General features: G+C 42.7%; 1 protein-coding gene across 3 annotated transcripts; it reads left to right on the forward strand.

Annotated features, from left to right (window-relative positions):
* The first annotated feature begins 162 nt into the window (after nucleotides 1-162).
* LOC117430549 (polymerase delta-interacting protein 2-like) lies at nucleotides 163-13,652 on the forward strand. 3 transcript variants are annotated; one of them, XM_034050668.3, is made up of 11 exons: nucleotides 163-377; nucleotides 2,502-2,583; nucleotides 2,893-2,990; nucleotides 3,507-3,606; nucleotides 3,757-3,832; nucleotides 4,233-4,340; nucleotides 4,757-4,914; nucleotides 5,406-5,432; nucleotides 5,683-5,808; nucleotides 6,179-6,258; nucleotides 12,879-13,652. In XM_034050668.3, exons 1-11 carry the CDS (start codon nucleotides 163-165, stop codon nucleotides 12,991-12,993), a joined length of 1,185 nt encoding a protein of 394 aa, XP_033906559.3. In that variant the 3' UTR covers nucleotides 12,994-13,652. The 3 variants fall into 3 exon arrangements, with proteins under 3 accessions (XP_033906559.3, XP_058854006.1, XP_033906557.3); XM_058998023.1 differs by lacking the exon at nucleotides 12,879-13,652 and adding an exon at nucleotides 10,944-12,282; XM_034050666.3 differs by lacking the exon at nucleotides 12,879-13,652 and adding an exon at nucleotides 9,157-9,785.
* The last annotated feature ends 1,885 nt before the right edge of the window (nucleotides 13,653-15,537 follow it).

Below are 15,537 nucleotides of genomic sequence, written 5' to 3' on the forward strand. Positions count from 1 at the left end.
GCGATGCATCATGGGTAGATAGTTGAACTTTTAAAACAAAAACAAACATGATGAAAAAATAGAAAAGATTCGCAAAAACTAATAATAAATAACAATGTCGTCGTGGTAAAATTGTCCCTGGTTGAAAAGAGGCGTGTTTCCCTGCTCGGTCCCCCCCAGTGAATGCCTTGTGCGTGGACTGAAAGTGTGCTGAACTCAAAAATGGCTGCTTGCGTTTTGAGACGGGGTTTGCTCTCTGCACTGAATAAATATAACAAAAGCAATTCGTTAAGGGCTTTAAGTTTTGAATACAGCGACAGGCACGACATACACAGACTCAGGTCCCTGTGCGCGGTCTGTAGTTTGAAAACGCAACACTCACGGTTTCTCTCCTCAAGGTAAGGTGTCAAAATAATTAAATTCGGTTATTGTTTTAAATTTATTCGTGGTGCAGTTTTGCTTTGGCTAACATGTCACCCGCAGCTGCACATTATGCAAAAGCTGTATCGGCTATATTGAGTGCATAGAATGTTGTCCTCGTAAAATATAAAGAAACGGAACGTTTTGTTTTAAAATAACGTTCAGTCGCCTCTGATGTGAATGATGACAAGGTCATGTTGTTAATATTAATATGCGTATTTCTTAGCGGTTTCGCTTGATTGCATGTACATGTACAATTCTGACACTCGTTTGGGTTCCTAAGAAAGAAAGATAATTCTGTACGGCGTGGGGTTAAGCTAATATAATCATGCTGTTGTTTCTTGTTATGACGCCGTTACGTAAACAATACAAACACAGCCATATATAACACATGGTACAGTATGTGACATTCTGACATTACTGTGAATTGCTGTTAACACTGTTATCGTCAGCAGTGCAGTGTTGTCATTTGATCACAGGCTTTTAGCGTGTATATATTATATTACGCGGTTTGTAATTGTGGTTAGGTATAGGTGATAGTTATGTAGACAACACACGACGGTGAAATGGTATTTTAAAATGCACTTCACAAATAAAGGAAAGTCAGTCCGTGCAGGGTGGCGACTGCAAATGGACGTTTTTACTTTATCTGTTCATGTAGAACACTTTGGGTTAGCTGCAAATTGTGCAATCTACTGTATATGCAACTTATCTGATTTTTTTTCGATTGATTCAGTAAGTAATGGGTTTTCATTATTTTTGTTAAGAGGTTGTATTTAAAGAAGCCCTGCAGTGCAGTGAGTGGTGTTTTTAATGACAGCTGCAGCCCCACATGCCACCTCATCTTCCAACCTGCAGACCTGTGTGCATTTGCATTTATTTTTCAGTATTAGACACTGAAACTAATTCGTGATCTTTGGCTTATCTTTTCTTTTGAAGTTGTTTACTCGCTGAAAGTGCAGATCATGCACGGTGTAGAAACTATGTGTTATGTACACCTCTGTTCATGCCTATGTCTGTGACAGCCATCTGGAGTATTTGCTCCATGTTTCCATGGAGCAAAACATATTCTTGTCAGGGACAGTATGTAAATGTCTGTTATAGGCTGGCACCCATGCACTTTATCCTAAAAGAAAAAGGGGATATTGCATGAATCTGTGGTGATTACAGCTGGAACCAGCTGCTTTCTGTTTAATTCTGTGCTGGCACGTAAATATGATCAGTGTTGACATGTATTTGGAGAAGAGGTCAGAGCGCTCGGTTTCAGATCCGGTAAACAGTTACTTTGCCAGCAGCTCCCACAGTTCAAGCACAGGGCTGGAGTGATAGCGGGTGCAATCTCAAAGCTCTTGCTTTCCCTGTGTTCTACATAACAGAATAGCCCGGCTTAGAGCAGCTGCCTGTCAGATCTGGTGCAGTGAACTAACTACAGACCGACACTCTCCAAGCTTTTTTGTTCATTGCTTGTCTAAAGCCCCTTTCACGCTGGCGCTTCTACCCTGGTCCTGGCTATCCTGAGTCACAATGGTGTGAAACCACGTACCTGGGTCGTACCCAGGTCGCAGCGACCCACCTCAGAATGTGGGTCGACACTCTTTGAACCCGGGTCGAGCGAGACAAAATGCATGACGGCCGAAATAACAAACAGCCGCGCCTGCGTGAAGGTTTCACTTCTGCAAGGAACGCTTCTGTTTATTCTCATGTGTTTGTTGATTGAGACACGCCAGGAGTCAGATTGCAGCAGGGATGAAGAAACATTTTTTCTAACAAACATTTGGGCGGACGGTTCAATCCAGAGAAGCTCAGATGGAAGCGTCTGTAACAAGCTGCTTCCGGGGCATTGATACGCACATTGTGCACCTGCGTCTGTCACCCAGGTCAGCCCTGCTTTATCAAACGCAGTGTGAAATCACGTAGCCGACCTGCATGACAGCGGGTCCTGACCCAGGTAGAGCGTGCCGGTGTGAAAGGGGCTTAATACTGGAGTCTGTGTATCCCAGTCTAGTGTGATTCCTGCATAAACAGCTGTCTAAAGATAATCTTGCAGTTATAAATGTGTCTCTCGATGTGATTTATTTCTTGTGTTTCGTCTTCTTCTACAGAAATAGACCAGAGGGTAAAGTGTTAGAGACGGTGGGGGTGTTTGAGTCACTAAAGCAGCACGGGAAATATGAAACGGGACAGGTAAGAGTGTTTGTTCTGTGGCAGCAAAACATTTAAAGACAAGGCCCAGAACAAATAAGAGAATGCATTTGCTGTGCAACCCTACTATTTACTTGTTTAAAGTCCACAATTCAAAGCCGATAAGGGAGATTTTTCCCCGTAGCCTTATTTTAGTTTGTTCCCTTTTTGCTTGTTTTGCTGGGTCAGCTTCTATAGAGGGAAGCTGGGTGAGGAGGTATTCAGTAGAGCTGATGTTGAGATGAATTGAACCTTGTCTTGTTGCAGCAGCTCTGCTGTATCAATTCACTGCCTGTCTGTTTGTCTTGGCAGTTGTTCTTGCACAGTGTGTTTGGATACAGAGGGATAGTCCTGTTCCCATGGCACGCCAGGCTGTACGATCGCGATGTTACCCCTCCTGCCCCAGAAAGGTACACTGCGGGTCCAGCATGCTCCTGAACAACTGCCTCACTGCCCCGTCCAAACACAGTGCTGTTTCGATATTAATGATTAAATCATATGCACAGGTGTTTGAGGCTGTTGAAGAAACCGTCTAGTAATCAGTTTCGTTAATATCAGCCTTTTGTTTCTGTGTAAATCTGTTTTTGATTGAATGTTCCCTGTTTCCTCCAAAAGTTTTCTCCTTCCCTGAGCAACGCTTGGACAGATACGTTTTGCATTTAGACCTCCACGACCCGCATTCTTGATGCTTTCTATTAAAAATCACGCTGGATTGCATCAACTGCATCTATATCCGCTCCTTAGCTATTGCACCTTCCATAGCTTACCTGTTTAAAACTGTAAAACCTGCACAGTGTCAGTTTCCCATATCCACATGCTTTACAAAGAAACGTACCACGTTTTTAAAAGGATGGTTTTTAGACCCGGACCTTTAAAACTGATGTAAATCAAATGCTTTTTTTAAAATTTTGTATTTTATTTTAAAGCAAACCAGACAGCTCAGGAAGTCCCGGTTCCAAAGAGGTCAAGGGTAAAACACACACATACTACCAGGTCCTGATTGACACCAGGGACTGCCCGCACATAGTAAGTATTTGTAAAGTGAAAGAAGGTTTATGTAAATGGAATCCTGTATTTAGATTGACATTGGTTTCAAGTTACTGTGAAGAGGGTTGTGTTTGCCCTGTACAGAGCTCAAGCTGTTGTGTTTTGTTCCCTCCTCCCTCTGTGTCCTAGTCTCAGAGATCGCAGACAGAAGCGGTCACATTTCTGGCCAATCACGATGACAGCAGAGCTCTCTATGCTATTCCAGGTACACGGTGCACTGAGGGGGTGGGCGGGGCTGGGCTGATGTACTCTGTGTGTGTGTGTATAGACGATGAAAGATCACACTGTGCAATGATTGAAGTAGAATGAGCCCGACTGTTCAGTCCTGACATTGCTCTCGACAAACTGAAAGAAAAGAATGTTTAGAACTCCATATTGGAGTGACAGAACCACTCGGACTGATTGCAAACACCACAGAACAGTAAGGGAAAACATGCATTGCAAATTAAAATGATGTTTGAAGCCGTGTTCTTAAATACGTGTTCTTCATCATGCATCTATTTAAAAAAACCTGTCTTCTATAATTGCTTTGCTTCTGTAGGAGAGAGGTGTCTTTTTTTTCTCTTGCCTAGTGCTTTAACCGTGCCCCTCTCTCTGCCCTGCAGGGTTAGACTATGTGAGCCATGAGGACATCCTGCCCTACAATTCCTCCGACCAGATCCCCATCCAACACGAGCTCTTTGAGCGCTTCCTCCAGTACAGCCCCTCCAAAGGTACTGGTGTAACTGGGGATGGATGAGAAGGTGCTGCTTTCCAGTGCATGGGCCGTATTCACAAAGCATTTACCACCCTGAGAAGTGTGCACCTTTTTATTGTCAACAGAAAAAAGAAATCCTAACGTTACTGAAACGTGCAAGGAACAGCCAAGGTGCATGTAGAGTCGGAGCTCTTAAGCAAATGCCACGAGTTGCTTATCTGAAGCTTCTTACACCAGTGTTTTCTTTCTTCAGAGCACTCTGTGAATGTGGCCCAGCCGCTTCCCTTATAACCGTTTCATTGAGGCTGTTGTTGCATTGGATCAGGATCCTTTTGCTGGAATGCAATGAAAGAGTTTGGATGCCCACTTCTCCTGGCTTTGGTGTCCCGTCAGTGTAATGGCTGGTGTTTTGTATTTGTCATTTCCTTATAGATTCCAGTTCTTGCCCCGAGACGCCCCCGTTCACTGCCCGGGATACGCTGCGGGCCTGGCAGGAGAAGAACCACCCCTGGCTGGAGCTCTCTGACGTGCACAGAGAGACCACCGAGAACATCCGTGTCACAGTCATCCCCTTCTACATGGGCATGCGGGTAACCCTCCTCTATCCTTCTAGCTCCGATAAGACTGCAGGTCTGAGAGCTCTGAGCCTTCGATGCATGTTGACTGTACAAAAGCATGGCTGTTGGGTTACTAGTTCAGTCCTTGAATGACTCAGACTAAACTGCTGTTCAGTGGAAGGCCCTGCCGGTATACAATCACACTTCACCTGTATTTAATGTGATTCCTACATTATTATTATTATTATTATTATTATTATTATTATTATTATTATTGTTATTATTATTTATTTCTTAGCAGACGCCCTTACCCAGGGCCACCTTACAATTGTTACAAAGTCTCACATTACAGAATATCACATTAGAGTATCGTATAAGAACATTATCACATTATCATATAAAACAAAGAACCAAGACTCTTGGCTTACAGTATTTGTGCTTTTTAATTAATAGTCTTTTAACATTTTGTTTTTAGACCAAGTCAAAGAAGTAATCTGTTTTTTTTTCCTTTTTCTGTTTTACAGGAAGCCCAGAATTCACACGTTTATTGGGTGAGTAGCATTATTATCGTAATGAGACTTCTATTGCATAGCGGTTTCACCCATTCCATGTTTTAATACAAGCTTGATTAGCCACAGTGTACAGGTAACAAGCTTAGGTGTGTCGTCTTAAACTCGCTGTGCAACCAGGACTGGATCAAACTGCTGTGCAGTGGGAGTCTTATTTCCATCCCTGTTCTCTATCAGTCTGTTTGATTTGGTTTGGCCCCGGTCTCATGCATGCTGTGCTTTCTCTCTGCAGTGGCGTTACTGTATCCGGCTGGAGAACCTGGGAGAGGAAGTGGCTCAGCTGAGAGAACGACACTGGAGGATCTTCAGCCTGTCAGGAACTCTGGAGACCGTGAGAGGCCGCGGGGTGGTGGGCAGGGTAAGGACGGACAGACACAGACCCTGCACGCTGATTCCTGTTGACACTGTCATGCCAGTGGTGCTCTGTTCCGGCCCTCCAGATATATTCCAGTCCTGGTCTTTATTCCAACCAGGTTTTAAATCTATTAATTGCCTCTCAATAGTTTCAATAAACTATTTTAGAACCTGCTTGGAGTAAAAACCTGGACTGGATTAGAGTGGACTGGATCTCCAGCGCTAGAATTGAGTACTACTGTCTTGTGTTTTGGAAGTTGGAAACCTGGTTTAGAACCAGTCTGTCCTTGTAAAGGGAAATGCAATCCTTGCTCCACATGTAGCACATACAAACGCACTCTTACATCTCCTCTCTGTGTTTCTGTGCTTTTAAGGAGCCGGTGTTATCGAAAGAGCAGCCAGCGTTTCAGTACAGCAGCCACGTCTCTCTGCAGGCACCCAGTGGCCACATGTGGTAAGAAATACTCTACGTGCTTCCTGCTGTCTCTTTACATCCCTTAAGAAAAGGACACAGGCGCTTTTAATGGGATTTACAGCTGCTGGGTCCTTGTTTCCTGGCATTTTCATTCGTCCTATGAGCTTTTATATCTGTTCAGATGTAAGCGTATATAATTGTGTGAAGTTAAAAGTAAGGCTTCCACATTTACAGGCGTTTGTCAGCTTGTACACTAACTACAGTTAACTGGACAGTTTAAACAGAGGCACCTCTGGTTCAGAGTGGCTCAGGCAAAAGATCAAACTGTGTGTTGAAAGGCTTAAAACTTTCTCTCCATTTAATACACTTTTTTTTTACTTTAGTAGTCGCTAATGGGTTTTTTTTATTTATCATTTCCTCCCCAATTTGGAATAGCCAATTATTTTTAGGCTCAGCTCACTGCTACCACCCCCAAAGATGAACACATGCTGTCCTCTGAAGCGTGTGCCGTTAGCAGACCGCCTCTTTTACACACTGCAGGCCCACCATGCAGCCACCTCAGAGCTACAGCGTCAGAGGACAACGCGGCTCTGGGCAGCTTACAGGCAAGCCCGCAGGCGCCCGGCCAGACCACAGGGGTCGCTGGTGCGCGGTGAGCTAACCTAAATGTGGCTGATGAACAGTTTAAAGATTCTAAATAAATCCTTTTTCCAAGCCTATTAGGATATGATCTTTTGAACTCAACAGAACATACAATGTAATAGTTCATAGTAAAGATTGACTGGTCAATGTAAGGAACGATACAGTTATTATCCAGCTGGGATGTAGGGAATGGGTCTTCCTTTTTTTTTTTTTTCTTCTCTTGATTTAAATTAAAAACCCTGACAATTAGTTGGGTAGTTTAAAAAAAAAAAAAAAGAAAAAAAAAAAAAGTAAGTGTTTTCGGTAATACTAAACCACTACAACAAATCTATTAAAAAGCTTTGAAAAAATCCCTTAAAAGAGGAACCGTGTCCTTTTATGAGTTCATATACTGATTTGAGTTGTGACTTCCAGTCCTGTGCCTGAACCCTGGGGTTGTGTTGCACGGATGAGTTGAACCCTCGTCTGTGTGCCTGCCTGTTTCTTTTCACTGTGTGTCTGTCTGTAACTGTGACAGGCCATACTGGGGAGGGGGGGGGGGGGGGAGTTTAATGCACTTGGAGGGGATCTGCTCAATTAATCTAAACAATAACACCTTAATGTTAATACATTAAATATTTCAGGAGAATCATTATAACTATACGATGTAAATAAGCACGTTGCTTGCTGTAGTTTTTTTTTGTTTGTTTTCCGAAGGCTTGTTTAGCTCAGTTTTGAAGTCAAACCATGTTTGATCGCTGTTGAGCTTCTGTTGTAGCAATGCCTAATCCTGTAGAACTGACTGGAGTGCAGGTTGTTGTGTCAGGGAATGTTAATGCAACACTGCGTGCCATTAGCACCACCTCTGCAGTCTCCACATATCACAGTGGCACAGTGGTTTGTAGCATGATGTACATATACAGAAGATCTATGAAAACGCTTGACAGGGGTATTGTTAAATAAATATGATGCCTACATGCTCAAGCCTAGGCTATTCTATTGAACTGATCCAGGTAGTAAAAAAAAAGTCATTTAATTCATGCAAATAAAAATAGTCAAAGCTCTGTTTAGTTGCATAATTATCTAGGCCTGGAGGCGAGTGATTTTCTTTTTATTGGTTTGACCTGTTTTTCATATTCAGAAGTGCCAGGGCCAAAGTCTGATCTTTGCATGCTAGAGCACAGAATGGGAGCGAGGCTTTTGCATTCCCTACTTATGGACCTCATTAGCTGCGAAACACAAGCCTATTTTAAAATGGCTCAGCAGTGAGGAGCTCATGGCTGTGCTAGCTCAGGTGCGTCATGCATGCTCGTTGAGCCCCCAGCTGACAGCTGTGTGATCTCCTCCTGCAGTGAGGCACAGGCTTGAACAGAATTAGAAATGCGTGCAACATTGGTAGACCACAAGTTGAGTGTGACATAAAACCCTTGCCTGCAGTGTCCAACATCTAAGACAGTGTGCCGTCATACTTCCTACCACACCTAAATAAACCTGCAAGCTGAGGGAGGAGGGAGTGCATTGAACAGCGCAGTGCTTTCTAGAACAGGGTCCAGGCAGTGGATAGATGCCTATATTGTTCTTATAGTGACCAAGAGCTTACTGAGACACACAGTGCAGACCCTGTGGAGGTATGTGTGTTAGTAAGGCGACTATGTAAAACCTGGAATGCAGGGACCAAGCAAAGATATACCATTGCATAGCAGCTCTGCCCTTTGCAGTTTCTCCGTGAGCTCAGGTAGGCAACCTGTCAACATCATTAACTGATGCGTCCTGGAATGGCTCATACTTCTGCAGTCCGTGACTGTGATCTCACAAAAACATGAAATAACTCATACTGAGGATTAGCGGACAAACCCTTGTGTTCTAGTAGTTTGCGCTCTTACTCCAGATTGTTATTCGCAAAATATACCAACTATATTTCTAAAAAGAATCAGCGACTTGCCTTGGCTTTTTCTCTTGCCACTGTCACCCTGTAGCTTGGTTTGTCTCCAGTGAATGCTCAAGGACCCTGTAGCTTGGTTTGTCTCCAGTGAATGCTCAGGGACCCTGTAGCTTGGTTTGTCTCCAGTGAATGCTCAAGGACCCTGTAGCTTGGTTTGTCTCCAGTGAATGCTCAGGGACCCTGTAGCTTGGTTTGTCTCCAGTGAATGCTCAGGGACCCTGTAGCTTGGTTTGTCTCCAGTGAATGCTCAGGGACCCTGTAGCTTGGCTTGTCTCCAGTGAATGCTCAGGGACCCTGTAGCTTGGCTTGCTTGCAGAGCTGCTGCTGCTGTGCTGACGGTGCCTGTTGTCTCTCTCTCTTTCTCACTCCCACAGGGGTTCGTATCGTCTCGAGAGGGCCAGCGGCACCTTCTTCGACATCCGCATCCCACCCTTTTCACTCGAAAGCAAGAAAGACGATTCGCCCAACGGCTTCCTACCAGGGCCATTCGCATCCCTAGTCTGAGCCAAAAAAAGAAACCACTTTAAATGAGAGAGAGGCATTGCCGTAGATTGTATGCCTAGTTATTATGTTTAGTATTTACTGTATGCAGTATACATGCAATCAACATACTGTAAAAATAAAGCTCCCCTCCCCTCCCCTCCCCCAATTCCTTAGCAAATGAGCCAGTACAGGTTTTACTAAAAAGCCTTAGCGGTGACTCCTTTGTCTAAACTCGGGTGAACCAGTTTCTGCTCGTAGTAAAATCTGGAAAGGCTCAGATTTGCAGTGCAACTGGAGTAGTATTTACCTTTTCAAACTGCGAGGGTCACTTAACCAGGCTAAGGAATAAGCAGACGCCTGCACGCCTTGCTGTAACTCCTAGCGTATCAAACACTGTCTCATGTGCCCTGTATATTAAAGCTGTATGTACAGCAAATGTAATATAATGTAGAAATCTGTGCTAATGTTTTATTTGTAATATATGTAGAATATATGAGATTTGGCGTTTTATGGATGATCATTGAACAAATGATATATTTATTTTTCTTCAGTGTTGCTAGTGCAGTAGCATGGTGGTATCAGATCAGTGTCTTTGAAAAACGGTTCTAAACCTGTATTGCTGTCCTGTGTACACTGAATTCAGTGCTTTGAGCCTCAATTGCAGGCTACTTTGCTTCAGGAGAGTACAACTAAGAAATGAAATAAGAGCTGGTTGCAAAAACCTGAGCTTTTACAATCCTTGCAGTGCTTGTAGGAAGTGCAAGACGACACGAAGGCAAGGATTGCGTTTTCTTTATAGCGAATGGAAGAGCATGACTGGTGGAGATATGCAGAAGTGGCATGTCACTGATTTTTAGGGTGTCTATGAACTAACTTAAATGGATACTTCAATTAGCTACATGTTGTGTCTGTTTCTCTGCTGTCTCTTTCCTCCCTTTTGTATTCCCCTTGCTTACTAACCCAAAGCAAATATAATACTGAATTAATGAAGTGGTAGATAACCAATTTTGGGCAATGTTTTTAAATGCTTAGTGCTGGTAGTAAACTAAACTTCAAATAGGCAAGGTGCTGATTTTATTGTATTTAAATATTTCATTGGGCTGTAATCGTCTTTGAACAGGTAGATTTTTTTTTTGGTTTTGTTTTTTGCTGCAGAACAGCAGCACGTAAATATCCCTGAAAAGCAGTTTTGTTTCGTTGTCTTTTTGTTTCTTTTTTAAAAACCACACTGGCCAAGGAAGTAACACCGAGCAATGTGTTTGTTATAAAGACACCAGTGTTCTGTATCGCTGTCAGATCCTTTCAATTATTCTTCAGTACCACCCTTCTCGTGACCCAGCTCAAGTTTTGATTTTGATGTTGTGCAATTTGAAAAGAACTCCCACATAGACCACTGCTGTGTTCTCACAAGTGCGTCCCTAAAACCACACAAGACCAGCAAGATGGGCCTCCATATGTAAAGCAGTGATCTCAAACTAATGGCAAGCCTGGTCCGGGGTCTCTCCTGATACACAGAAGCTCATCAGTGACTCTGGGTTGCCAGTACTCTCATATCTACTGCCTGATTGACCGTGTTGCAGTGAGTGCTGCCCAGGTCATGAAAGTGGCTTGTTCAAGGCTGGGTGGTGAAGGGCCAGGTCTTGCCTGGCTGTTGATTGGTTGTTTCCGCCTTCCGCAGGGGGACGTACTCCTTCCAGCGGACGAACGGCAACCTCTTCGAAGTTTCAATCCCGTCATTTTCTCTCGACAGCCAGGAGCACCCCGAGGGACCCTACGCTTACCTTTTATAAAAAAGAAAGAGATTTCCTTTCAATTGGTGCTAAGAATGTACATCCGTTTGTACAACAAGAAGCAAAGTAATAAGATCAGGTTTACAATTGCTATGTGTTCTCCCCAGCACAAGAACCGAGTTTGGTTTCTTAAACGTTTCTGTGTTCGTCCGTGAATTCTGACACTCTTGGCAGGAATTCCAGAGGTAACTAGGTTTTAAATGTTTGGCTCGGGCTGCCTTCTGGTTATTTTATTTAGGAAAATGGTGCGCTTTGTGTGCTGGGTCCAGAGATTTGAATGGTTTGATTGGGGGGGGTCAGTCGTCTTCCATGTGTAGAGGTAGAGCAGGCTGATCTCCAGGGAGCAGCTTTACTAGCAGTCACATGATGCAGCACCCTGTCTTTTTACAATAATCTCATTACTAACTGTTACTGCCTTTGACAGTCTACGTTGTATTGTATTTGATCCGCGTTGGCTTTTTAAGACTAACGTGTGTTTTAATGCCTGTAATCGTGAGGTGGTTGTTCTCATTAATTTTGTTATTTTATAAAGGAAGCCCTGTATTGCTTAAAGAAGCTTCTAACACTCACAGATGTCAGGAAATACAATCTAACACAAATAGTATGTGTTCTATAGTAACATGCACTGTATGTGTCATTTTCTCTAGAAACTCCTGTTTTATGTGCATTGGGTAAACACAACTTTAAACACTAGTGTAGGGTTGCAAGGATCATTCAAATTAATCTGGAGTTTTGAGGCTCAAGTCTTGATCTTGTGGGTGTGTGTGTTTAGGTCAGTATTCAGCCCCGTCTCCAGTTTACTAACTTTTCAAAGTTAATTCTGCGTAGTGACAGAAGTAAAAAAAAAAAACAATCTTTACAACTTTGTGTAAATAATCTTTACACCTTTAAGTGCAATTTGCATCGTTTTGTGTGAAAGGATATTAAAAGCTGATGTTATAAAATTAAGAAAGGGCACAGAAGTTTAATGTAAGAATGAAAGTGTAACGAAGTTGCTGACTAGTTTCATGACACTATTTTTAAAACAGTCTCTGAATTAATATTGAAAAGCTTCGATTGCACAAACAGGGAGGCACATCTGTACTGAATCCAGTAAAAGCTGTGAAATGAATACTCTGCTGTTGTATCAGTGCAGTATAAGTATATAAGCAAGCTGTTTTCTAAACTGTATCGACATTTATTTGTATCATCAGAAAACAGAAATAAAAAGGTCTAATTCATCAGTCAGCTTTTTCTCGTTTCATTTTTATGTAATGTTTTATTTGTGCCTGACTGGTGCAAATTAAAACCAGGTCCAATCCAGTATTAAGTACAAAGATCTGTGGCAGTAGTAAGGTAAATGATTGTTACAAAGTGCTAGCCTAGTTTTACATTGTGCTTTTCCTGTCATTAGTTCTATGAATGACCCTTCTCTTGCATTGTATTCTTACTACTGTATAAACGCTAAAGCCGAGGGAACACAAAGCCACTTTGTGGCTTAGAACTGGGTTTCAGGCCACTGCATGGCACACCAGGGGAGACTTGAGGTTTGATACTGCAGAGTTGCCTCAAACTGTCAAACCACTCTTCCTGAAAGTTGTGTTAAAGCCAGCATCTGTTTTTGCCATGCATATTTCTGATAATTCGATTGTGATCGTTTTTTTTAAATGTTATCCAGTTCCAAACTTTGTCAACTGTTAACACCCCAAGCTACTGATGTAATTGTGCCTTTTAAAAACAGATTGCAATTGAAATGTGAACGCTGTTTGAGAACACAAAGGCAGTGCTGCTCCCAGAACCCCCTTTCCTTTATCTGCGCCCTCCTCCTCCTTGTCATCTCACAGGGGCACCTTCCGCATGGAGAGGCCCGACGGCTCCCACTACGACGTGCGCATCCCCCCCTTCTCCCTGGAGAGCAACAAGGACGACAAGGCGCCCCCTGCAGGCTACAGCTGGTAGAGCAGGGCAGAGAGACGCCCACGGCAGTGAGACCCAACGATCCTGCCAAACGTAACCTTTTTCAATGTGTTTGTATTTGTCCTTTGAAATCCACGAGTCATACCTGAAGCTGAGCTACTTGTTCAAAAACAGCAGAATGAAATTGCCAGGGAACAGCTTGTCAATAAAGACGTTCTGCAAAGACAGAAGCAGTAGTTTTGTCCTTTTTGAATAATATCATTGGGGGACAAAGTGTAAGCATTCTTCCATTTTTTCACACAAATGTTACAAAGTTTGATTTAAAAATCTGTATATCTTAAAATTCAAGACTTCACGCACATGTTTGTACAATGAGGCTGTGCTTGCTGCAGGTACAATTGGTAAGGTCTCATAGCGGTTGCATATCTGTGCTCATAATGCATGTGCAAAGCTCCAGTTAGAAGGGATCCTGTTGTGCCCCAGACCCCCCCCCCCCCCCCCCCCCGCAGCAGAAAAGACAGGATGCAAAACGTTACAGCATGGAAAGGATTTGAGAGAAAGATAACTGAATAAAGTTCAGGAACATACAAAATAACTTAAAATAACAATGATAATAATAAACTAAAAAAAAAGTATGCTTTGTTGTTGTCTGTAAATAAACTGTAAAAACAATTCAATAAAACATTTTTTTTGGAAGATGGTCTGGTTTGTGATGTTAACCCTTTTTTTCTATTCGATGAATATAAATGGCTATCAGTTGATCTGCTACACACTGGTCAGACTAATAGCCCCACTACTTTGTGCAGGATGGCACTTTGTGTGGATGTACGTTTAGACGAGACACACTACCTAGCATGACAATTCAAGTGGGGGAGGGGGGGGGGAAGAGAGATGAGCCTCTTTCAGGGGTCCTTTCTTGCCCCCCTCCCTTTCCTGTATGTGTTGTTTGTGGTGAGGAGCAGAGAGGCGGGACTGTGTCAGTAATACCCTTCAAACCCTGATCAGACCTTGCAAACCTCGTGCTTTCTTTGAAATATACACTGTGACAGAAAGCAACATATTTATATACATGTACATTTCCGGAGGCATTCATGTTCCAGCAAATTTCTAAAATTAACTGGTTTGCGCATTAAATGATTTTGCACATTATGTGAGTCTGCAATTAGGGAAGTTAGATGCTTTGCAAATGTCTGAAATGTGTGCATTGAAGAACATATTTTCAGCAGCCTGTGTTCATGTGTGCATTGAAGAACACATTTTCAGCAGCTTGTGTTCATGTGTGCATTGAAGAACACATTTTCAGCAGCCTGTGTTCATGTGTGCATTGAAGAACACATTTTCAGCAGCTTGTGTTCATGTGTGCATTGAAGAACACATTTTCAGCAGCCTGTGTTCATGTGTGCATTGAAGAACACATTTTCAGCACCCTGTGTTCATGTGTGCATTGATGCATCTACACTTTTCCATATTTAATTGCATGGAAAAAGGATTGTATTGTACAGGTATGGCCAAAGGTTTTGCATCGCCCTATAGAATTAACCATTTTTTGTTTCATAAAGTCGAAATAAACCTGCTGAATAATATTACGTTAACTGACACGTTGAATTACATACCGCTTTGTAGTTTTCCATATACTTACTAAAAAAATTGAAAAATGTGACATTTCGAAATCTCATATGAAATACTGTACTACAATGATGGCTTCCGGTAGACTTTTGCGATATAGTTTTGTAGTTTCTTTGATGTTAAATAAAATATCTAAATTATGTTCATATCGCTGTTTTTTTTTTATTATGGCAAAATTCTAGATGAGGCAAAACTTTTGTCCAGAGCTGTAGCTCTAACGAAACATTTAGTAAAGTAGCAGGCTTCCAGTCTGTTGGGCGTTGCAGTGTTTAGTGCACAATTAGACACGCACTGCAACTTTAATTAGGTCACTTCTGAATGCTTTGAACTTCACATCATGTCATCTGCAGCTAAAAAAGAGATTTCCTGAACTGCAATGAGAGCCCACAAGAGTCTGCACAAGCACAGGCAGCTCTCTGAGGTTAGAAAGAGCAGAGCTCAAGAGTCTGTATGCAGCTAAGGATAGAAACAGACAGTTAGTTAACAGATCGATAGAGACAGAGAGGAAGAGTTAACAGATCGATAGGGACAGAGAGAGAGAGAGAGAACAGATCGATAGGGACAGAGAGGGAGAGTTAACAGATCGATAGGGACAAAGAGAGAGAGAACAGATCGATAGGGACAGAGAGAGAGAGAGAGAGAACAGATCGATAGGGACAAAGAGAGAGAGAACAGATCGATAGGGACAGAGAGAGAGAGAGAGAGAACAGATTGATAGGGACAGAGAGGGAGAGTTAACAGATCGATAGGGACAGAGAGAGAGAGAGAGAACAGATCGATAGGGAGGGAGAGTTAACAGATCGATAGGGACAGAGAGGGAGAGTTAACAGATCGATAGGGACAGAGAGAGAGAGAGAGAGAGAGTTAACAGATCGATAGGGACAGAGAGGGAGAGTTAACAGATCGATAGGGACAGAGAGAGAGAGAGAGAACAGATCGATAGGGACAGAGAGGGAGAGT

This window comes from Acipenser ruthenus, chromosome 24 (genome assembly GCF_902713425.1).
Source record: "Acipenser ruthenus chromosome 24, fAciRut3.2 maternal haplotype, whole genome shotgun sequence".
NCBI lineage: Eukaryota > Metazoa > Chordata > Actinopteri > Acipenseriformes > Acipenseridae > Acipenser > Acipenser ruthenus.

Bases quoted from the DNA above. Each gene is read 5' to 3' on its own strand.
- LOC117430549 (XM_034050666.3), top strand. From the start codon at position 163: ATGCCTTGTGCGTGGACTGAAAGTGTGCTGAACTCAAAAATGGCTGCT. The intron at 4,341-4,756 runs GTACTGGTGTAA...ATTTCCTTATAG, and splicing joins CCAGTACAGCCCCTCCAAAG to ATTCCAGTTCTTGCCCCGAG. The intron at 5,809-6,178 runs GTAAGGACGGAC...TGTGCTTTTAAG, and splicing joins GCCGCGGGGTGGTGGGCAGG to GAGCCGGTGTTATCGAAAGA.